Raw genomic sequence first — 25,165 nt, 5'->3', positions numbered from 1 at the left:
GGCAGCAGATCCCATAAGAACTCTGCAGTTAAACGTGCCCGGGCAAGAGCAAGCTGGGAAGGAGAACTAAGCAGTCCTTATAAAGGGTGTGGATACCTTCCCTATCACAACGCCTTTTAAAATGGCGAGGGCAACAGATCCCATAAGAACTCTGTATTTAAGCGTGCTCGGGCGGGAGTAGTACTGGGATGGGTGACCCCCTGGGAAGTCCTCGCGTCGAGTGGCCCAAAGTACACAATATTGTGCTACGTGACAGAATGGGATGTTACATGCGAAATAGAGCGATACCTAACCTTCTAAAATCATTTAGTCCTCGCAATATGTAACTTAACATATTCGTTTAATAGTTAGTAAAAGACAACCAGATCTCCTAAAAGCACAAAGCAAGCAACATTCGAGCATTGAGTAAACATAACCAAGCATATCTTATTCAGGCTATCCCTGACTAATCTGTACTAGAATACAAATTATTTAGTCCTCGCAATATGTAACTTAACATATTCGTTTAATAGTTAGTAAAAGACAACTAGAACTCCTAAAAGCACAAAGCAAGCAACATTCGAGCATTGAGTAAACATAACCAAGCATATCTTATTCAGGCTATCCCTGACTAATCTGTACTAGCATACAGTTCATAAAGCTTATACACATATAACAGGCACATAAGGCATCCTTCCTAGATCCTTAGTCCTAATTTAGCATGCAGTTCTCATAAAGCTGATACACATATCATAACATAAACTTGTATGGGTAATTTGGGAGTACTTACTTAAGCTCGGCTGATTGCATGCACCACACCCATTTCCCTTTTCAAAGTTCTTTTATAAAAATAATTTTCTTTAAAAAAAATTATACCATTTCCTTAGTTTGAGTTCAGACACACTCGAGAGTGTGCCTGAATCCCTCAAACCAAGGCTCTGATACCAGCTTGTAACATCCCAAAAATACGGTCCAAAACTTTCGTTTTAAAATCATTACTAAAGGAAAAATGAATACTAATCATTGTATAAAAACCAAAAGTCTTGTAACTCAAAATAACATAATATCTGTCAATGTATCAAAATCATATCAAATATCAGAGTGACTCATCCCATGCTAAAACTGTGGTGTGTGCCAGGCAGTTATCCGGAGCTCTTCCCTTTGCTAGTTTAAGTACTTGAAACCAAAATTAAAACCTGTAAGCACAAAGCTTAGTGAGTCTCCCAAACTACCACATACCATACACATAATCACATAATAACATACAATGAGCCTTGCCCACTACATCGGGCCCCGCCCGACATCGGATCGAAGTCCGGTGTACATATAACATAGTAGCAGGCATATAACACATAAACATATAACATAAAAATATAAATATCTTCGAGCTTACGCCGACATAGGACTGAGCCCGGAACAGAAAACACATAACATATAAGCTAAACCTTCCTCGGGCTTACCATGGCATCGCACCGAAGTCCATAACACATAAGAAAACACATGCAAGAATCACGGAGACATCAAGCATACAAAAATTCATCGGGCTAACCCTAGCATAAGCTATCATACATAAATGGGACGACCTTGGTGCCTTAGACCCATTCCTACTGGAAGAGGACTCACCTCGCAAATTTCACTATTGAAATTTCGAGTGAGGAATCTCCGACGGCTGCTCCCACGACTCCTCGACTATTATTTCCAAAATAACACTTAGTCAAAATCTGATAATTCTCCTTAGGGTAAAATGACCATTTTGCCCCGGGTCAAAGTCAACGCTTTGGTCAAAGTCAACCTTCGGGTTGACCTCTCGTCGAGTTGCCCCATCAACTCGTCGAGTCCTTGAACCTGAAATCGCGACCTAACTCGTCGAGTTCCCAGGCTACTCCTCGTCGCGATCTACCGAATCAACTCGTCGAGTCCCTTAACTGACTCCTCGAGTTCTAACTTAAGCTAAAAGAGGACAAACCAACTCAACTCGTCGTGTCCTTCAATGGACTCGCCGAGTTCCTCTGTTTGATTCAGCCATCTCAATGGATTAAGCTCTTACCCTTCAGATCCAAACTCCATACTGTTGGGTTATGAGCATTCTAACACTACTAAGTGTACGTGCAACCCTAAATACCTTGGATATATGTTTTCTCTATTATACATACAAATATGAATATCCAAGATATTATCCTAACTAGCATACCAAAACATTGATACTAGGGTAACAAAACAGATATAATACATACCTTGTTCTTGTTGCTTGACTCCGTGAAGCTTGAGTGCCTAGTGCCCCAAGCGTGACACCTCAAATGGTTCACACAACACCATGAACACTTGGACTAACCTTGAGAATAAGGATACTTTGGTTCTCTCTAGTGAAATTGGCCTTGCCCTTTTGTGTACACACACTACTTCACATTTCACCAACCAAGGACATCTTTATATAGTGTGGAGATTAGGGTTAAACCCTAATACCCATGACCTTTCATTTCATATGATCCATGGGTTAAACACTCCATGGACTATCCATGAAAGCTTATCCCAACCTAAATGAACTTGGCCCATCACACACATATATCTAAGAGTTCATATTTAATTAGTTCCTTTTGATCACTTAATTAATTACAAATTAATTCTTGATCAATACTAATAAATGATATGATTATATATTAATATATTAGAACTTATAATATATTAATATAAATCACTAGTATCCTTTTTCCTCATCTTGTCAATCCAATTATCTCGATGTCATGCAACCCAAATGGACCATGCCGGGTCGGGTCAAGTATTACCAATTATAGTTATGGACTTAGACATTAATCCAACACATACTTCATATACACACTGGGAATACACTTTTAAGGGTAAAGCTTCCAACTTTACCCGCAATTTGTCCTTCTTAAAAGATTTTAGCTAAAACCCTAACTCTCTAGGACACAAATCTTGGTCCACTAGCTATAATACTCTAAACCAAAGCACATTATACTAGATCTAGGCCGTGGACATCAGTTGGGCACGTAAAGTTCCTATCTTTCCTTCCAAGCATGGCCTTTTAGGGACATACTAACATTTTTAAGCTTGCATGGGCCTTCCATGGTCATAAAGTTTGCACCTTTATGCCATGGAACCCCTTCTAGATCCCAGATCTGAAATGTAAGTTACTTGGGACGTCCAAATCCCTAGGACCAAGGTTCTTGGACCAAAACCCTCATAAAATGGAAGTAGGTAGTGAAGGGTTTTGAGCATTCTAACACTCCTATGGTTTACATGCAACCTTATAAACCTTAGATCTATGTTTTCCCTCTTATACATACAAATATTCAATATTCCAAGGTTTCATCCTAAATAGCATAATATGAAGCAACTATACTACAAAATCCTAGTTAGATGACATACCTTTTAATGTAGATTGAAGTCTTGAACTTTAAGAGCTTAGCTCCAATAGTGTGGAAGCCTCAAGTGGAATCACACTAGAAATTGGCTCACTCTTGTTTACTCACACACTAGTACCATTTCATGTGACAAAGACCTCTTTATATAGTATGGAGGATTAGGGTTTCATTCATGTAACCCTAATACCCATGACCTTTCATTTCCATAGGATCTATGGGTTAAAACTCCATGGACTATCCATGCAAGCTTAGCCCAACCTAAATGATCTTGGCCCATGCTATATATATATATATATATATATATATATATATATATATATATATATATATATATATAAGATTCCATATTTAATTAGTTCCTTTTTGATCACTAAATTAATTCTTGATCAATACTAATTAAATAATATGATTCCATGTTAATATATTAGAACTTATAATATATTAATATAAATCATAAACATACTATTCTCAAAAGACTATCCATATAAATTGTTCCGGTGAAGTGCAACCCAAATGGACCATGCCAAATCGGGTCAAGTACATACCAATTTTAGTTATGGACTTAGACACTAATCCAACAGTCTCCCACTTGGATAAGTCTAAAACTATTATTACGTATGACTTCAAAACCCGACTAGCAATCGTAGCTCTTAAAGCCGCTGTCGAACTCTGATCTAGTTAATGACTTGTCCATTAGATAAGGGATCATATATTCCTCCATTCTAGATATCATATGGACTGAGACATGGGTTATAATCATTCACTCTGTCCATTTGTTGTTTCCCGATTTCCGATTTATGACGACTGACTAATTGAACAAATCAAATCAGCCCAGGCATGGCCAAGCACTTCGGGGTGTCATCAATAAATCATCGAGGGGCCCACATATATCGCTTTTATCCCTTTAAGGGTAAAAGGAATGGATAAACTTCGACTCATATAGTTATTTTGGAAGTCAAAACATGCAAAGTGAAACACAAGAATAATCGAATCCAATATGGTCTCAGAACTCATGAATATAAATATAACACCTTTTATTTATCACCATATTGATTACACATTATTCATTGCATACTGTTTCAAATTATCAACTTTATACTTGAATTAAAACAATAGTTTTCCCATGCTCCAAGCATGTACACTATGTTTTCTAAACACTAGTCATGCCATACACCAAGTACACATACTATGTTTGTCAATGATCTTTACTTTGTGGAATAGATCGATTGAACATAATTCCAATGATTTTCATTTCACAATCCCAAATCCTTACCGCAAATGCAACAATTCCAAATTCCTGTCATTTACTGAAATCTGTTAGATTTTAAACTTATATGCACTGATCCTCTAGTAATGATTATGCACAAAGTCACAAAAAATTGTCAATAGTCATTACATAGTATTCCAATGGAGATCATTCCATGGAAACGAAGTCTCAAATTAAAAGTATATTGCTTTGAACATCCTTCTTGCATTAAGTTTCCTAATCTTACACAGATTTAATGAATAACTTCCACCTATGGGAATATTTCCATATTCTCATTTTGACTATCACTTCTGACCAAGAGTTGCCTCTTTTCAGAATATGTCAATATGGTCCTCTCCAAAAATTTACACCATACTTCCAACTGTCCCTGAGCAACCAATCTTTGGTAAACCTTAGATTGTCCTCGACAATTGCTTAATCAAATTAGTCATATCTAGTTGTAGTACTTTTTCCCTCTTAATGCTCTAGGAATTTGGAAAAATTTAGAACAGATGAATATTATAGCACATGCAATCGACCATATATCCAAAGCATATGAGACACGATTCATGATTTCTCACATAAAGACATGATACTAGACCAGTCTTTTGCTATAATATTTCTATTTCTATTTGCCATGTTCTCATAATTCAGATTATGAAAAGGGATGCTGTAATCATAATCAAATTTTAAACTGCAAATAATGTTCCCATATATAGAATTTCCTTATGTTGAACCATTTCAACATAACATTCATATATATACTTGACTAAATTTGATTAAAATCTCACGATCTAAGCTTTTAGAATTGAAATGAAGTATAATTTCCTCTTCCTTAATTATAGCAAAACAACTTTTTCCCATTTGAAACTTTTGTTTTCTATAATTAACATTGCTAACTTGCAACACTTATTATAATTATCATGCTCCCACTAACATGATGATTATTAGCATAACACTTATGCTCCCACTAGCTTTGACATGTACTCAGAAATCAGTTGGACTTCTAGAAATCAATACTTTATTGACTTTCTTACCAAAGTTCAAATTTTATCAAAGTCTTACACCTTTCCTTAGATAGCACACATGTGTGTCTAAACAATTTCAGAACTATGAAAAGGGTCGCCATAATCATAGTCTCAATTGTTTAGACCTTTTCCATTCCTCACAAGTCCATGTTAGTGTGCCGGTTAACCACACACGCTCCACTAACGACTTTGAGAATGCAAATATCACAATTGTTATCTACTTAAAACCTCTTAGTGAAAGCGTTTGCTCATCATCATTTTCATGAATTGGAGAGAAACCTTATGACACTTAGATTTCTATGGTGTATATGTTCCTATCCATGTAAATTTGTCAAACCATAATCACAAGACAAGGTTAGTGACAAATCCTAACTCATATGGATTGAACTTGTGTAGTCTTAACTTCTTGCTATCTGGCAGCACAAGGGCTTGCCATTGCTTCCAAGTTGTTATGCAACCAATTGAGGACTCTCAAAAATCATATGCAAGTCAACTTTAACTGGAATGGCACAGAAATCAGAATATGTCAACACGATAGGTTATAAACCTCAAGTCGTGTGCTAGTGATAAACTACGTGTTTTATTCTTGATTAGACTCTTTCAAGATCTTTTAGACTCCCACTGTCCTCTTGACATATAAGACTCTCTTTCCAAGACTCATTCCTTGACAAACAAATATTCAAGAGATAGTGTGGATTCTTATCAAGACAAACACTTCACACAATTGGCCTAAGTTGGTCTCTGTTTTATACAAAACATCACAACTTACCAATTTCAAATGTACAAGAATAGGACACATTTTACTCTTACATTTGATAAGTGTTAATAAACCTTCTAAAAGATGTGTCACTCAAATTACATTCTTGGAGTATGACTCTAAGACTTGTTTTGGAACGAAGTATGTATCACCTTCTTGATTTAACCACTTCAATAATTCATGACTCCTCTTCTTAGCCATAAGAATATACTAAGATGTCCTTAGAGGATGAATTGTGATATGGTCTCACAATCATTAAGATGATCATAAAACATGATATTAAAGCACTCTCCCATCTTTTCAGATTAGAGAAACTTTTATCTTTCTGCCAAATTTGATTCTTCTCATTCGTTCTGCCATACATTGAAACTTTTCCAATGCTTCAGAATTATACTAAAACTTGTAAGTATAACCATATTTACTAAACTTTAGTAAATCATGACAAATAGTCTTATCGATCTTTTGTGGTGGACTTGATCGGTGCACAAGAATGTGTACTCGATCCCTTAGTCCTTCACTTGACTCACATATACATGTGAACAAGGAATTAGTCTTAATTTTCCAAAGCTGAAAGCTCTCATTCATCATACTATACAAATTGTATGATTCTAAGTTTCGGTCCATTTGAAACTTGGGTGATGAGAATCTTTCCTTATTTGGTAAATTTAGACACTACCACAAATTAAAGAATCAAATTCACATTTCCATTATTGCTAGAAACATACAAACATCAATTTTCATAAATACCATTTCAAGGAGATATAAAATCAAACAAAATTTTATTTATTTATTAAAAACGCGGAAAAACTTTTTCCTTACAATGAAACTTTAAATGAAAACTATGTTATTACATATTTCCTAGCAATCTATCATAACTCCTAAATAGTAGCTCAAGAATCCGATCTTCGAACCATGCGATTGAAATCCATCTTTGCGATTAGATTCAACATACTCTTCCTTTAAGTTTCCTTCTCTTTGCTTGATCCTGCCAAACATCAAAATGTAACCGCATCACATTTTGTATTAAGAATCATCAATTAGGAATTTAACAGAGTTAGATAGTGGACTTACCTGAAGCAGAGTCAAACTTTTTGATTCTTCCTTCTCTCAGATCCTTCAGGTAGTTAGGGCAACTTCGCTTCCAATGTCCCTTCTCTTGATATTAAAGACATATAGACTTATCCTTTTTCTTTACCTTCTGGTCAATCGGGTTGACCAAGGTCGATCCCTTCCCATAGGGAAGAATAAGCTTTTTTGGACTTCCAATGTTACCATTGTAAATGTCCATGGAAGTTTGAGAAATAGACCTTCCACCAATATTTGCTTGACCATTGCGCCAAATCATTGTTGATTCAGCAGCAACAAGAAAATAAGAAAGATCTGTTAGGGTCATGTCGTGATCTGTCACATAGTAATCTTTAACAAACTCACTATATGAATCAGGAAGTGACTGAAGAACCCATTCAATAGCCAACTTCCTTGGAACAACGACACCCAACATTCTCAACCTGTCAATGTGTGACTTCATTCCTAGAACATGAGTGCACATAGGTCTTCCATCTATATGTTTCATTGCAAGCAGGGCTTGAGTGATCTTGAACTTTTCAAGTCTTCGAGCTTGTGGGTCAGGGAGAATAATTGGAGGATGTGGAGGAAGAGAAGTATGATTTCCATGAGATTTGGGAAGATCATAGTTGTCTGAACCAGACATGTACAATGGGAGAAAATCAAGTTAGTTGATTTAAGTCCTTAATAGAACACCCAATATGAAATATTAAGGCTAGGACCCAACACAATATTTTATAACTTGGAAGAGGGATACCGCAATCCAAACTATAAAATATTTGAAGGTAGGCGAATGACGATTCACCAATTTCCATCATGAAAAACGAAATAATTTATTAGGTTTTAATTGGATTTGAAATTCCTAGATCTTTTGAGATTCATTCAACTTTTCAATGGCATGTTTCAGTCTCGATTGTGCCCTCTCAAGTTTTGTGACTGGGATACCGAGGATCACAAAACAAGGTGTGAATAACCATGCAAATATACTTGGTACCCTTAATATTTATCACTTAATCGATGTGTCGGTTAACCACATGCGCTCCACCGATCCTATGATAAACATTAAGTTACCTTTTTCCTACCTTGTTAAATCCAGGTTAGTGTGTCGGTTAACCACACACGCTCTACTAATGATTTAAGCAAAGTGCAAAGTGTAATTTCATGGGTTATCACCAAATTCACATTTTCCTAAAGTAACTAAGATTAGGAATTTATAAAAGGTTTAGTTACTTTATATTTATCATTATACTTATAATAAAAGTTATAGTCCTTGTCCTACCTGTTCCGCTAACAACCCTCCACCAGTCAACGAAGCGGTGGGTGAGAGTGGACACCCATTAAGCTGCCATTTTATTGGCAACAACCTTATACCCCCCTTATAGATCGACTTCATGAATGAGGTCTACTAATGGTAAGACTGACTAGATCTTATATATATATATATATATATATATATATATATATATATATATATATATATTAACTTATAATATTATTAAGTATAAGGGTTGAATTTTAACTTTTAAAACTCTAGGGTTTGGAATTAAAGTGTGTGTGAAACTCTACAAATTCCAAAACTTGAGGGCAAGTTTTGAACAATTCAAAAACTATTCAATTCCATAACTTATGAGTTTAAAGTAGTTTTAATAAAAAAACTCTTCAAGTTCCATAACTTGAGGACAAGTTATGGAAGACTTTAAAACATATAAACATGAGACTCTTCTTTTTCATAACTTATGGAAATCTTATGAGTTTTAATAATCATAAATGTAACTTTTCATATAACTTGAGGACAAGTTACAAAAACACATATTATGAGCAACTTTTAGATCAATTTGGATTGAAAACATATTATCACATAACTTTTCTGTTAATCTAAATCAACTCATAAGAACAGTATAATTCAAATCAAACAATTTTCATGTAATTAGCCTAACCATTAAACTAATACAAAACATGAATCTATTGACAATTATCTATGAAATTGGATTAGCATGAACATTACCACATTAAAAACATGTTTACAAGTTCAAAAACAACTTACGGTAATGTTCCTAGTCCAATTCCAGCCAAAAAACTCGAAAATATGCAAACTGGGAGACCAACTCGTCGAGTTTTTGGCCAGAACTCGTCGAGTTTTCAGTCTGGACAGTTTCTTGGTTTTGAAAAATTAGTTGCATCAAGTATAATTGAAAACAAGCCAAGGCTCTGACACCACTGAAGGGTTTTGAGCATTCTAACACTCATATAGTGTACATGCAACCCTATAAACCTTGTATCTATCTTTTCTCTATTATACATGCAAATATTCAATATTCCAAGGTTTCATCCTAACTAGCATAATATGAAGCAACTATACTACAAAAGCCTAGTTAAATGACATACCTTTTAATGTAGCTTGAAATCTTGAACTTTAAGAGCTTAGCCCCAATAGTGTGGAAGCCTCAAGTGGAATCACAAATCACCAAAACCACCTTGGAAAACTTGAGAGAATAGTAAGCACACTAGAAATTGGCCCACTCTTGTTTACTCACACACTAGTACCATTTCATGTGCCAAAGACCTCTTTATATAATATGGAGGATTAGGGTTTCATTCATGTAACCCTAATACCCATGACCTTTCATTTCCATATGATCCATGGGTTAAAACTCCATGGACTATCCATGCAAGCTTAGTCCAACCTAAATGATCTTGGCCCATGCTATATATATATATATATATATATATATATATATATATATATATATATATATATATATATATATATATATATATATAAGAGTCCATATTTAATTAGTTCCTTTTTTATCACTAAATTAATTCTTGATCAATACTAATTAAATAATATGATTCCATATTAATATATTAGAACTTATAATATATTAATATAAATCATAAACATACTATTCTCAAAAGACTATCCATATAAATTGTTCCGGTGAAGTGCAACCCAAATAGACCATGCCAAATCGGGTCAAGTACATACTAATTTTAGTTATGGACTTAGACACTAATCCAACAAGTAGATCTAATGAATGAATGATCAAGTTAGAGACTTGATTATCAGAAAGTGATGAGGATGGAAAGAAATCCCTAGATCTACAATCTTCTCCTTGAACCTTTTAACTCCTTCTTCTTCTTCTATCTTCAAGAACACACAAAATCAGTCAAGAATGGCTCAAACACTAAAAAAATACTCTAGGGTTTCGTGGATTAGGGTTTACGTCTTGGAGGCTGGAAATGAGGGAAAAAGGTGAGGATTAAGATGCTTAAATATGGTCCAAAACCCTGAAATTAGGGTTTCACTATGGCAAACCTACTCGCCGAGTCGAGGGCTCTCGACTCGTTGAGTAGATCACTGAAAACCGCGTCTAAGACTCAATTCTACTCGACGAGTCTGGGGCTTCCAACTCTTCGAGTAGCTCTATAAAAATGAATAATTTATAAATAAAAGCATACCAGAAACCAGGCGTTACACACTCCCTAAATAGGAGTTCGTTATTGAACTTGACTATATATATATATATATATATATATATATATATATATATATATATATATATATATATATATATATATATATATATATATATATGACAAAATTGCGAAAATGGGCCCTATGGTATGCATTTTTCTGAGGTTTGGTCCAAACCTTGACTTATTTGGATTGATGGTCTTTTTGGCCTAGTTTCGATGCGTATTTGGTCCCCCGGTAAACTAAAAAGACTGTAATGCCCCTCATGTATTTATTTTTCATTTTTCTTTCATTTTTTAATTTAATATATATTTATCTATTTAAATAATTAAGAAATAAAGAGAGGGCCCACCTTCTCTCTCTCTCATGAACACCAAATTGTGAAGATTAACACCTGGACGCATTCTTCCTACACCATCACCCATTCATGAAGACCAAATTGTGAAAATTAACTGCATGTACTCCACTTTTCTTAATGATTCAACATTGTGATTCTATTTTCTTGTTTCGTTTTAAAGTATAACAGTACAACATGTCCAAATACTTCTTTCCAACATGAAGGAACCCAAATCGAACGAACCCCATTCATCACAAGATCCAAAAATACACCATCCACCACCACCATTACCCATCTCTGTCTCCATACACATAAAATCAGAAATCGAGATACCTCTTGATGAGTGTGTTTATATATTTGAAGAACATACCCTTTTAAAATCAAGATATGCTCTTGATGCCACTGATTGAATTATCGACTTTAAATGTTGAAGAATTATAGCTCCTGATTAACTTTCACATGTTCCAACACCTGGAGGTAGTCCTCTCATCCGTTTCGAGACAAATTTCATCTGATTGAATTATTGACTTGAGGTTGATTGTTCTTCCCCTTTGGTTTAACAACATGGCAAGACTCCACAATTTTTTCTCACCGTATTTCCTCTTTTAAAACAAACCCTAAAATTAAACCCAAGTGGTATCATTTGTCAAACTCGTGTCCAAATCGTAATCGAAGCTCTGCTTGGAACGAGGGTATGAGTCCAAATCCAGTTGATTCATCTCATCGGAGGTGGGTTTGATTAAACTCACTGCTCTGATTCTTCTTTGTTGTTGTATGTGTTTGAGGACAAGAACGAGGGAGATGGCGGTGAAGATTGACGTCGTTGCTAAAAAGATAATGGCGTTGGAGATGGGTTTCAATGAGAATAGGGAGTGGCGGAGCAGGAGGACCACGATAGAGGTGGGGGCTAAGAGTTTCTTCTAGGTATTTTCTTTATATGGGTTGCCCCTAGTTGTTCTAATCTATAAGAATCAAATGAAAAAGCATACAGTATGGGCACAAATTTTCTCATTATGGCTGACGTGGCAAAGCCACAACTACGTTGTAATGGGGGGGGGGGGGACACCGCACCCCAGCTCATTCCTTCTCGTTACGAGGGTACTCGTTGTCGTTACCATCGGGTGAAACACACAAAAATCCGACCGTTGTTTGCAATGGATCGTTGTTAAGCGATCAAAATGTTTGAATATATATATATATATATATATATATATATATATATATATATATATATATATATATATATATATATATATATATAGTTGAAATCTTTATAAATATATGTTTTTTAAATATAACAATAGCATTGTTGTTAAATTAGATATAATAATTCGTATGCTAAATTGATATAATATATTGATTATTTTGATTATATGATAATATATACATCGATTATAACTGCATAATCTCAATCGTTTGAATGACTTCCACCCGCGAGTTACTCATGAATAAAATTAAATATAATATATGGTTTAATGTTATTTATAGTTGTTGTTATTGTTAATTAATTTTTTAATATTTATTTGCTTAACATTTTAAAGGTAACAATATAATCATTTATATATAGTTATTTTTAACTGTTGTTATTAAAATTTATTTTAAGCTACTTATTTGAAAACTTTTAACGATTATAAAAATATTTTTAGAAAATATTTTAGTTAAATTGAGATTACAATTTAGTTTTTGCATTTAACACTACAATTTATCAGTTTTAACTATTCACAAAATATTCTTTGGGTTTTTTTAAGTGGAATGAAACTTATATTTAAGTTGACACTGTAATATTATATTTAAATTAAGAGTTTAAGTATTTTGTCCAAACTGTTCAAAAGTTGTAGCTTTCAACTGATAATGGTTTACATACAACAACATATTAAATCTATTAAATTAAGTATAATATGTTAAAAAGTTAAAGACATAACTATATAAATAGAAGTAAATATATTATTTTAATATTGAAATTTAGTTTATTTATGATTATACTTTTGGTTTGATATTTATTTAACCTTATTAACCAATTTAAAATCATTATTAGAAAGACTCAACAATTTATCACTTTTAACTATTTACAAAATATTATTTGGGTTGTTAAAGTTCAACTAAAATTTTTATTTAACTTGACCCTATAATATTATATTTAAGTTAATAATTTAAGAACTTTATACAAATTATTCAAAAGTTGTAGCTTTAAAATGATAATGGATTACATCCAACAATATATTAAAACTAATAAATTAAGTATTATATGTTAAAAGTTAAAAAAACATAACTTTATAAGTAAAAGTAAATATATTCTTTTAATATTGAAATTTAATTTATATATAATTACACTTTAGGTTTGATATTTATTTAATCTTATTAACCAACTTATAATTATTATTAGAAAAAAACTGAAAAGTCATGGGAGTTTCAAATGAATCTGGTGAAAGGAAAAATGTTTCGTTTATAATATAGTAAGTATGATATATATATATATATATATATATATATATATATATATATATATATATATATATATATATATATATATATGAAAATTTTCAATAGAGAACCGTAATTATTGGTTCTCCAAGGAACCAAATATTATTTTCAAGTTCTAGAGCTTATTCTTTATCGAAAAAAAAAAACTAAAAATATCTAAATTTATAGTTTAACATTGTGAATGTTAAATATATTTTCGGATTCACCGTGTAAATTTAGATTCACATTGTGAATTTGACGAAAATTTTTTTTTATCGAATTTGATATCATTGGAAAAGGATAAAAAGTTATGAATTTTAGTATTTTTTTTTTTTTTTGATAAAAAACAAGTTCTTAGAGTAAAAAAAAAGATTAGTTTTTTGGTTACTTAGCTATTGAACCTCACGATATATATATATATATATATATATATATATATATATATATATATATATATATATATATATATATATATATATATAAGAGTAGGATCAAATGAGAACACCAAAAAGGTTGAGAACGCGAGAACAAAGTATATTCTTTTGTGATTCCATGTATTCATTTGTGGATGAATGATAAATTTTTACGCCTTTAATTTCAATTGAAAAGAAAAAACATATTCATATTGATTGTAGATAAAAATTTATCATTTCACCACAAATGAATATACTCGTTCTCACGTTCTCAACATTTTAGGTGTTCTCATTTGATCTTTCTCTCTCTCTCTCTCTCTCTCTCTCTCTCTCTCTCTCTCTCTACCATAATAAATGAAAATAACTTTGCCACATGTCCTCTTCTCATTCATTTGAACACATGACATTTTCTAGAAATTTTAAAATTTTCTATTTTCCACTTGTCATTTTATTGTATTTTTGATTTTATTAAATTAAAATCCACATTTAATATATAAGGTAATATATATGTAAGGTATTTATTAGAAAATGGTTTATATATGTAATGTATCTAATGCATTAAAGTCTCATTAATTTTAATAATTCAAAAAATTTCTTATTTTTCTTATAAATTTAAAGTTTTCAAATTGTTAAAATTTTATATTTAATTTTTTTTAAATAAACCCATGTAATACATGGGTCTCACACCTAGTATATATATATATATATATATATATATATATATATATATATATATATATATATATATATATATATATATTACCGTTTTGGAAGAGGCCTCTTTCTCAAATTCAAATGAAAGGATCTTTTTTGGATTTCAAAACTTATTGAGGGAGGACTAAAAGTCAAAAGGTCACCCAACTTCAATGTTTCCTGAGTTCCTCATATTTGAATTTTGATGACACGTCTGAAAAGATATATATTGTTATATAATTTTTTTTTAGTTATAGAGATTAAAATATTGTTATGATCTAGTTTTTTATATATCATATTTTAAAAATATATATTCTTATATCATATATTTTTTTAGTTAAAGAGATTAATAAGAGACTAAATATACCAATAAAAGTTGATAAAAGTCTAATTATATTATACAAAATTGAACATTGAATCCTTATACTATTATCTAAATAACTTCAAAGGTCATCAAGTTTTATAGGCCAAATGGAGTTTTTAGGTGGAAAATGGATTGTTTTTGCGTAGTTTGAATTGTGTCGCTGTTTAAAGCATATTAATTAAAAAATAACCTTTTTGGTATTAGCAGCATAACTTTGTCTTAAAATTCTAAACTTGGGCGGCATTTCTCAATCTGGACACATCTACAGAAGCTCTGTCTCTTTGTCTTGTCTTAAATATACCTTTTTTTCGCCATTGTCTTCCTCTTCCAAACATTGTTCTTCACTTCGCTTTTTCAACACATTTCGAATTCTGATCAACAATCACTCTGAATACAATCAGAAGCTTAGAATGAGTGCTTCAAAGTTCATAAAATGTGTTTGTGTTGGTGATGGAGCCGTTGGCAAGACTTGTATGCTCATTTGTTATACCAGTAACAAGTTCCCCACTGTCAGTCTCTCTCTCTCTCTCTCTCTCTCTCTCTCTCTCTCTCTCTCTCTCTCTCTCTCTCTCTCTCTGTATATATATCTTGTGTATTTCTTGAAAGAATCAAGTGTAATGTATAAGTCAACAGAGCATGATTGGGATGGATTTGTTGATTCCAACACTAAAGAAAAGGATTTTAGCTCTTGATAATTTGTGGGTATCTCACGAAATGTAATTTAACTTAATCTTCTTGATGAATACATGTTGGGTTGTTCTAATTTTCGGGTTTCTTCCATTAAAGATTGTATGGTTTGTTCTAATTTTCGGGTTTCTTCCATTAAAGATTGTATATTTGGGCACTGTATCTTAATATCTCTTAATTTGCAGGATTATATCCCAACAGTATTTGACAATTTCAGTGCCAATGTAGCTGTGGATGGAAGTATAGTGAACTTGGGACTTTGGGATACTGCTGGTATTCTATTAAATATCCAATTATCAGAGTCTTTATTGACACTTCGGAATCGTTAGGGTTTACTTTCTTGATTTCTGACCAAAAAAGTTTGAATCTTTTAGGTCAAGAAGATTATAGCAGATTAAGGCCACTAAGCTACAGAGGTTCAGACATTTTTGTATTAGCCTTCTCTTTAATGAGTAGAGCAAGTTACGAAAATGTCCTCAAGAAGGTACAGTCCGCTTTTAGATGTCTACCTTTGATCTTTCTGGTTTCAAATTATGTAAAAAAAAAAAATCTTTTATTTTGTAAAAGAAGAAGATCCCATCATCAAGTTAGATACCCTTTTGATCTGTTGAATTTTTTTTAAAAGTTTGAATGTTGTTACAGTGGATGCCAGAGCTTCGAAGGTTTGCACCCGATGTTCCAGTTGTACTTGTGGGGACAAAATTAGGTATAATTTGCTTTCTTGTATCATACTTGTATTTTAGTTATAATCAAGATTTCTTGAAAACTAAGCATATAATCAAGAAACCTTTTCTTGTCTTTCTGCATGTAGATCTTCGTGATGACAAGGGATATTTAGCTGATCATAGTGGTTCTAATCCTATCACATATGCCCAGGTACTACTAAATCATCAATCTTCTAACTTTAACATTCAAACCCATTAACCCAATAAATTAACAAATTCAGAAATCCGTGTTTTAAGTCGCTTTAAATTTTGTTAGATTGTAACCAATACATTCATAGAAGTCAAAACCGAACTCTAATGAATTAATGATGTTTATAGGGAGAGGAACTGAGGAAACAAATTGGTGCAGTTGCTTATGTTGAATGCAGCTCCAAGACTCAACAGGTACTCCATATATTAAACTAAAAACCGACATATTTAACACTTTTTTTTTTGTGGTTATATCATATAATGATGTTTTTAAAAATATTTGAGAAAAAATTTGTATATAGTTAGAAAACAATATGGAAAGTTATTTCCCTAACTTTGTCAGTTATGTCAAAAAATTATCTGGATTTAATCTTGTGTGTTTATGTCTAATCAGAATGTCAAAGCAGTGTTCGACACAGCAATCAAGGTCATTTTACAACCTCCGAGGAGGATGGAGGTGACAACGAGACACAAAAGGCGCAAAAGCTCTGGTTGCTTGTAAGTATTGTTATTTGTTTATTTGAAAATTAAGTGAACCCAAAGTTGAAGGTTGTAGGTTTCGAACCTGGGTCAACTAGGCCACCTTGAATTATGATTTTTTTTTTTTTTTTTTTTTTTTTTTTAAATTTTGTGTGGTGATGGCAGGGGCATGGTGTGTGGAAGTTGTGCTGCTTAGAAAGGTTCATCTGTGGATGAATTCGACAAAGTTTTCGAAATTTTCTTATTCATTGTTAAGGATTTGGTTGTATGTGTTATTGTAAATTTTTGTTGTTTGGTGACCGGTGTTTTATTGGATGTGTTGCAAACTTGATTAATATTATCTTGAAGTTCAAATAGTTTAGTTTTATAGTATGTGATATGTTCTATTTTACTTTTAATTTTCTAAATTTATAAAACCAAAATAATCAAAATTGATTAATTTGTTATGCTAAAAAGAACACGTGTCCATTGAATCCTTTACATCATAATTATACTGGAAAAACATAAAAAGTTAATTAAAATGCAACAAAACATTGTACAGAAAAATAACAAAAGGGATTGTGCTTGATTTTTTTTTTTAAATTAATCCGCTGTGTATTAGGAAAAATTGTGTCAAATAACAAAATATTTGTTTATTTCTACGGCAAGTTGATGTTTTAGTCTTTTTAATCCACAATATAAGTAAGACAAAATTGCAAAATTTGTTCATTCATATGTAAATTTTTGGGGTTTTAGACGTTTAGTCCAAACCCCGAGTTTTTTGGATTCATAGTCTTTTTGGAGTGGTTTGTATGTGAAAATAGTCCATCTGAAAATTGAAATGACTATAATATCCTTGGGGTATTTATTTTTCATTTATTCTTTCATTTTTTAATTTAATATTTATTTATTTATTTTAACAATTAAAAATAATAATAGAGGACCTCTCTCTCTCTCTCTCTCTCTCTCTCTCTCTCTCTCTCTCTCTCTCTCTCTCTCTCTCTCTCTCTCCCCCCTACATAATAACTAAACCCATCGTCTTCTACATTGTAACTCATACATACACATATACATACTTTGAAAATCGATTATGCAACAATTGGAAAAAACTAAACACCTCGACAAATCATTTTCGATTTTGTATATGGGCCAGACTAACACCAACCACATCAGTTGGACGTCCTTGACGCAATTGGGAAGGTAATCTTCCCTTCTTCTCATTCTCCTCACGGAAATGGCGAATCGGAAGGCAACAGTGCAGTGGACATACTGGAGACACCCAAGGAACTGATTATGTACATGGACGTACCTGGTTTATCTAAATCTGACATCCAGGTAAATGATTAGTTGATGTAATTTGAAGAAAATTAGAGATTTAGAGAGATCGATCGAAGTTGTGTGATTGTTTGTTGTATGTGACAGTGGAGGATGAAAAATTACTAGAGGTGAAAAGAAATGGGAAGAGGGAGCGTGAGGAAAATGAGGTGGAACCAACCCTAAACCCATAAAGAAAATTGATTTGCCATTTGTATGTGACAGTGGAGGATGAAAGATTCTCGTTGATGGAAAATTAGTGAATCAAACCTGGGATGTTGGAAAAACAAGACGACAGCCATGGTGCTCTTGGCTTACCCATCTCTGTCACCGGAATCAATTCTGACGCCTACGAACCCACTGCAATCTCAGCCGTTCCTCCTGATGTTTCCTGCATCGCCACCAGTCACTACCAATATCTCATCGTTACTTTTCAAGGCCACGTTTGGTCTTAGGGCTGCAATGTTGAATCACAACTTGCTTGTAACCTTGATTCCCCTAGGTATAATTTCACTTTACAACAGAGACTGCAGCTATCGGAATCGTTGGTTCTATATGGATTTGGGGGAAATCAAACAGGGTCCGTTATGTGTGGTTTTGGAATCGGAATCACAGAATTATTTGTTTGATATATGTGTTTTTTCTAAATTTTTAGTGCTTATGTATATAAAGTGGGTACAGGTGAAGAATATGTGATGAAGATGACGAGAGAGAGAGAGAGAGAGAGAGATAGAGAGAGAGAGAGAGATGTGGCCCCAAATTAGGTAATTATTTTACTTTTCATTTAAATTAAATATAAAAGCATCAAAAAAATATATCAGAAGGGCATCATAGTCTTTTCACTTTAATAAGGGACCAAAAACGCAACGAAACTAGCTCAAAATGACCACCAATCCAAAAAAGTTGTGGTGTGGACTAAAACCCCAAAAAAAATGCATACCACAAGGACCATTTTTGCAATTTTGTCTATAAGTAGATTTGGACGAAAGGGCATTTGGTGGAACGGTATTAAGATTTTCCTTGATTTTTTTTCCTAAACTAATCCAATGTTTATTAAGATAATTTGTGTCAAATAACAAAATATTTGTTTATTTCTATGGCTAAAGTTGATGTTTTAGTTTCTTTAATCCACAATATAAGTAAATTTGGACCAAAAGGCCTTTGGCCTAACGATATTAGAAGTTGACAAAAAGGTGTCCATCAACCAAAAATTGAGAGTTCAAATGTCATTATAGACGAAATGTATAGATTTAGTACTAGAATAATGGGTGCATGTATAAGACGTTCTAAAAAAACAATACAATTTGATCTGTATATCTACATGAATTTATAAAATACTTAGGTGACGTTTGGTTTGCAGAATGTTTTTGAAGGAATTAGAATATGTTAAGGAATTGGAATCTGCCATGAATTGCAATCCAATTTCATATTATGTTTGGTTGACAAGTATGAAATTTGAATCTAATTTCATATGATGTTTGGTTGGCGGAAAATATAACTGAAATAATATGAAATGACAATAGTGGTGATGATGACGACAGAGGTGATGGTGGGTAGTGACGAAGGTGATGACGGTGGTGGCGGTAGTAATTTTGATAGTGATGGTGATGGTGATGGTGGCGGTCATGAGTAGTGGTGGAGGTGGCAATGGTGGTAGTAACGATGGTGGTGATGAAGGTGATGGCGAAGGTGTTGGTGGTGGTTGTGGAGGTGATATCGGTGGTGGTGGCAGTGATGGTATGGTGGAGGTGGCGAGTGGTGGTGGAGGTGGAAGGTAGTGTGGTGGTATAGGTGATAACGGATGTGGTGGTGGTAGAGGTGGTGACGGTGGTGATATGTGGTGGTGGAGGTGGTGGTGGTTGTGGCGGAGGTGGTGGCGGAGGTGGTGATAACAATGGTAGTGGTCGATGGTGGTGGAGGCGACGATGCTAGTGGGTGGAGGGTGGTGGTAGTGGAGTTACCAGTGGTGGTGGTGATGGTGGGTGGCGGTGGCGACAGAAGAGTTTCATATGTAGTGTTGAAAGTAAAATAGATAATATAGTAACAATCAATATTCTCACTTGAAATGAATTTTAATTCCTTAAGTTTTTGGATGAAATTTATTTTCCCTCGTTGGATGGAAATTTGACTCATTTAAGAATCCAAGTCTTTTTGAAAGCTTGAACCAAACAAAGGAAAGTGATGGAATTGGATTTCAATTCCTTCTAATTCCAATAGATTCCGATGAACCAAACTACACGTTATAGTTATCAATTTTAAATTAGAAAAAAAAGATTTTTTTTCCGGTTTTACTTTATAACGCTTCAAATAGTACTATCACCATCAATTGACTTAAACTATGCGTCAAACTATTTCGAATGATGTTTTTTCCATACATGGTATGTTGCACATACTACTTGTACAATTAGAACTAAAAATTGCAAAAGAAATACGGTTAAATTTAGAAGTTATTAACTACGACTTACGGTACCTCTAATGCTATGCGAGCAAATTTTCGTGTTTTGTCACAATGTCGGTGAAACTCCATTAGGACCCGACTACGACATGCCTACTAGGTGGAATTCAACATGATTTACATTTGAAAGTGTTTAACAACAAAATTGTATTTAAAACTTTTCATGATTTGTTAGCGGGAAAAATGTCGACCTGAGCCCCAAAGAGGATTGGGAATTTGGGATGTACTCAAAGAGTTATGCAAATATGTTACAAGTTTTTAAAGAAACAATACTATCCTACAAGTTTCTTATTTCTCAATTAGTTTTTTAATAACAAAAAAATTAGTCAAATATAATGTGTTTTTTAATAACAGGTTTGTTTATATGGTTACTCAATGAAAGTTTTTTTTTTTAATATTTCCGGAACTTACTTTGGTTTTTACTTGTGTCGATCCTACCATAAATATTGGTGGCGTAGGAACCTTAGTAGAACAAAATGGTGACAATTTAAATATATATGAAACCAAACCAAAATTTGTCCAAGATGAAGTAGATGTTTCCATTACCACTTTTTAGAACATATATCATTTTTATGCAAAACAAATATGTTCAACAAAGTAATCAAATAGTTGATCATATAAGGAGGGGAATAATGCGAAAATCTTCTACACATGATTGGATGTGAATATTCAAGTATATAATACTTTGTAGGAGGAAGCTAGTAAAGGAACTTCCATCCTAAGTAGTGAATTAGAAAATTGTATCGCATCAAACTTTATCATACACATGAGTCTCGACAAAAAAACGCAATTTCATATTCTAGTCATCATGAACTGTGATTTACTAACTGTCCAAACTTCTAAGGTGACTTTAATTGATATCTAGTTTTTTTACATGTGTTGTAATACCGGAATGAAGGTTAACACTACCCACCATATCGATAGACGTATGCGTTTGTTTCAAGGATTACACGAGTAACTTTAAAAGATACAAAATTTTGTTTCGCTTGAAGGGCCTAATGAATATTTTATCCACGAAGAAAAAATTTCACTTGTGATATCATTTCTAATGCTGAGGTGGATGAGATTTTGACATTTGAATATGCAATGCCCTAAATCTACATAGTCCTAAAAGTAAATCTCATCTAACATATCGACACACAAGTTTTGAACTCTTAGTATTAGTCTCATCCTCTCTCACATTTTTAATCTGAAATGACCTAAATCTTAATCATTTCCACATTTCACGACAGCTCACTGCTAGAATCGACTATTGTTTAATATAAGATATTCTACCAATAATATTTCTTATAAATATAATCTTCTATTCATTTATTAAAATAATGGCAAATAACTTTTATAAATAGTACGAAATGTATTAAAAATGAATGAAGGTGATGTATAAATACTCTTACAAGATAGGGGGACCCGCTAACTAGATTATGACTTGTGAACGCGAATTTAAATATGACCCACGAACACATATAATAAAACAGGGTAGGTGGGTCGTATTCGTATTTGGCAGATACATGTTAGCATTAAACAATGTGACACGTTAATTACACCATCAAGCCACAAACCCAAACACAATATGATTATCACCCCTACCTAGAAACCTAATTATCTTACGTTGTACTGGTATTCCACTTCTATTGTATTTGAGATTTGAGATTTTATCCTTGTCATACAGTGGATTTATGTATGTTCTCTATTAGTAAAATCATGTCATGCGTTGTTTAAGTTGGCCATTTGACTTTAGATATGACTGAGTTATTTCGTTTCCTAGAATATGGGGGTGTTTGGGATATCTTTTTACCTTCAAAAGTCCTTTTTGTAAAAGGACTTTTTACAAAAGATGTTTTTAAAAATGAGTTTGGATTAGCTTTTGAGAAGCAAAAGTCAAAAATTGTTTTTAAAAAGTGTTTGGTTTAACTTTTACATGTAAAATGACTAAAAATGTTGCATACATATTTACAATTATTTACTAACTTACATATACTATTTTATACTTAACAATTTTTTTTAAACACACATTATAATTTTGTAAACATTTTATTAAAAAATATAAAATATAAATTTCTTTTAAATATTCCTAATTTTTTTTATTAGACCATGATAATATTAAAAAACGTTCATACAAATTGTAAATAATTTATAAAAAATATCATAGATAATATTACATTCGTCATCGTAATGTGATTATATCTTGTGCAATAATATCTCGTACCGCTGTCATATATAAATCAGCATCACTCGTGCGACGTGTATTTGGACCTTCTTCGTAAACTTCACTACTAGTATCACCTCGTATGGGATTGTAGGATTCTTGTTGTGCCTTATTAAACGCTTCATCAAACCTCCAATCTTTTTAATGTAGTTATGGATCGTCATCGATGCTATCACAATTTTCACTTGGTTCTTATACTTGTAATTAACATACATGTCTCTTAATAACGCTCACCTAGCTTTCCACACTCCAAAAGTTTGTTTAATGATATTTCGCAATGATGAATGGAGATAGTTAAATTTCTCTTTCAGTCCACGAGGTTCACAAATAGCAGCCGAGTGTCCACGTCGAAAATCTGGTAAATGATAACGAATATTTGTGCCTTTGTATGGAGCAAGATACCCTCTAAATTTCTGGATATTCAGCATCAACAACGTAATATTTATTTGTAAATAAAACAAACAAATTATTTTTTCGTTTCAAAAAAATAGTAAAAATATAAAACTTGTGTTCCAAAAAAAATATACTAACCACCCGTTGGATATGGAAAATTAAGATATGGTCTTTGTAAGGCTTCATTGAAAATTCTTGTGTCATGTGCAATCTCCTCCCAACCGGCCCATACAAATGTAAAACACATGTTAAAATCACAAACAACCATTATATTTTGTGTTGCATATCCCTTTTGACCAATGTACTTCGCTTCCTCGTTTTGTGGAACTGATGCGCTAACGTGTGTCCCATCTATAGCACCAATGCAATCCTTCAAATACAAAAATATATCATAAATAAATCATTTGTTAAAGTTTGACTACCAAGAAAATGAATATTGGATAATACCTTGAACATTGGATAATAACGAGGGTTATTTAATATATATTCAGGAACATCGTCATTATAGTTTGCGTCTGGCTTGATGATGTCGGCACTCAGTTTTAGCACGGCTTCCAAAACTGTATGGAAATGCCTATGAATTGTTTCCCCCGAATGATTAAAAAACTCTTGCACAAATCTATTGCTACACCCATTAGCCAAAGTCATCAAGAATATTCCTACAAATTCCTCAATAGATATATTTCGTGTTTGTTGTAGTCCGTAATTTGTAGCAAGATCTACGCATAACCGTCTAAAAACCGGTACGTTCAATCTAAACATCTCATAACACCGTCTAGGATGTCCATTTAGTACTTCATAAATAAACATGTGCCTTGTGCGGTCTGAAGTGTGACATGGCATACGTACGTTACGAGCTAGTATTATCCCTTTCAAAGCTAATCCACATAACATTTCAAATTCTATATCCTCTTCCACCCAACATTCTTCATTATCATTAGATGAATTAGACTTATCATTATCCATCCTACATAATACAAATAAAAATGTCAAACAATAACACATAACATAAAGACAAACAATAACACATAATATAAAATGTCAAATACATAACGTCAAGGGACAACACATAATGTTAAAACATAAAACATAATGTCAAAGTATAACACATATTGTCAAAACATAAAACAGAATGTCAAAGCATAACACATATTGTTAAATCATTATTTCATAAGTAACTTAAGGAACTCCATCTTGGCTTCATCGATCATTGGAAACATAAAAGCTTCACGATTTTGCTTTTGGTGAACACAAACAATGCTTGTGAAAATTCGTTGGTGAAACAACCCAAAAATACCACCCAAAAATTTCGATTTTTATTATAACAAAAACCACGAGACTGAGTATCACATAATAAAACCATATGCTGCGTGTTCAAAAACCATAATAAAATACTGTGAGAAAAACTGTATCACGACTGTATCCAAACATATCAAGAACTAAATCAACTCCCAGGACAAAACTGAAGCTGTGGTGTGTGTGTGATGCCATCATCCCGAGCTCTTCCCTTTGCTTGCGGAAGTACCTGAAACCA

General features: G+C 32.9%; 1 protein-coding gene across 1 annotated transcript; it reads left to right on the top strand.

The window, feature by feature from the left end:
* The first annotated feature begins 15,452 nt into the window (after positions 1-15,452).
* On the top strand, positions 15,453-17,656 carry LOC111908715 (rac-like GTP-binding protein ARAC7). The gene is made up of 8 exons (XM_023904518.3): positions 15,453-15,712; positions 16,076-16,163; positions 16,265-16,374; positions 16,533-16,596; positions 16,702-16,766; positions 16,934-16,999; positions 17,199-17,302; positions 17,450-17,656. Exons 1-8 carry the CDS (start codon positions 15,614-15,616, stop codon positions 17,478-17,480), a joined length of 627 nt encoding a protein of 208 aa, XP_023760286.1. The 5' UTR covers positions 15,453-15,613; the 3' UTR covers positions 17,481-17,656.
* Positions 17,657-25,165: the final 7,509 nt, after the last annotated feature.

The sequence above is a fragment of the Lactuca sativa genome, chromosome 5, assembly GCF_002870075.4.
Source record: "Lactuca sativa cultivar Salinas chromosome 5, Lsat_Salinas_v11, whole genome shotgun sequence".
NCBI classification, from domain to species: Eukaryota; Viridiplantae; Streptophyta; class Magnoliopsida; order Asterales; family Asteraceae; genus Lactuca; species Lactuca sativa.
This window is presented reverse-complemented; position numbering and strand designations above follow the sequence as displayed.

What these genes read in the sequence shown, in the direction of transcription:
- LOC111908715 (XM_023904518.3), top strand. Translation starts at nt 15,614, where the DNA reads ATGAGTGCTTCAAAGTTCATAAAATGTGTTTGTGTTGGTGATGGAGCC. An exon ending in CCAGTAACAAGTTCCCCACT is followed by an intron (nt 15,713 to 16,075) that starts GTCAGTCTCTCT and finishes CTTAATTTGCAG; the next exon opens with GATTATATCCCAACAGTATT. An exon ending in ACGAAAATGTCCTCAAGAAG is followed by an intron (nt 16,375 to 16,532) that starts GTACAGTCCGCT and finishes ATGTTGTTACAG; the next exon opens with TGGATGCCAGAGCTTCGAAG.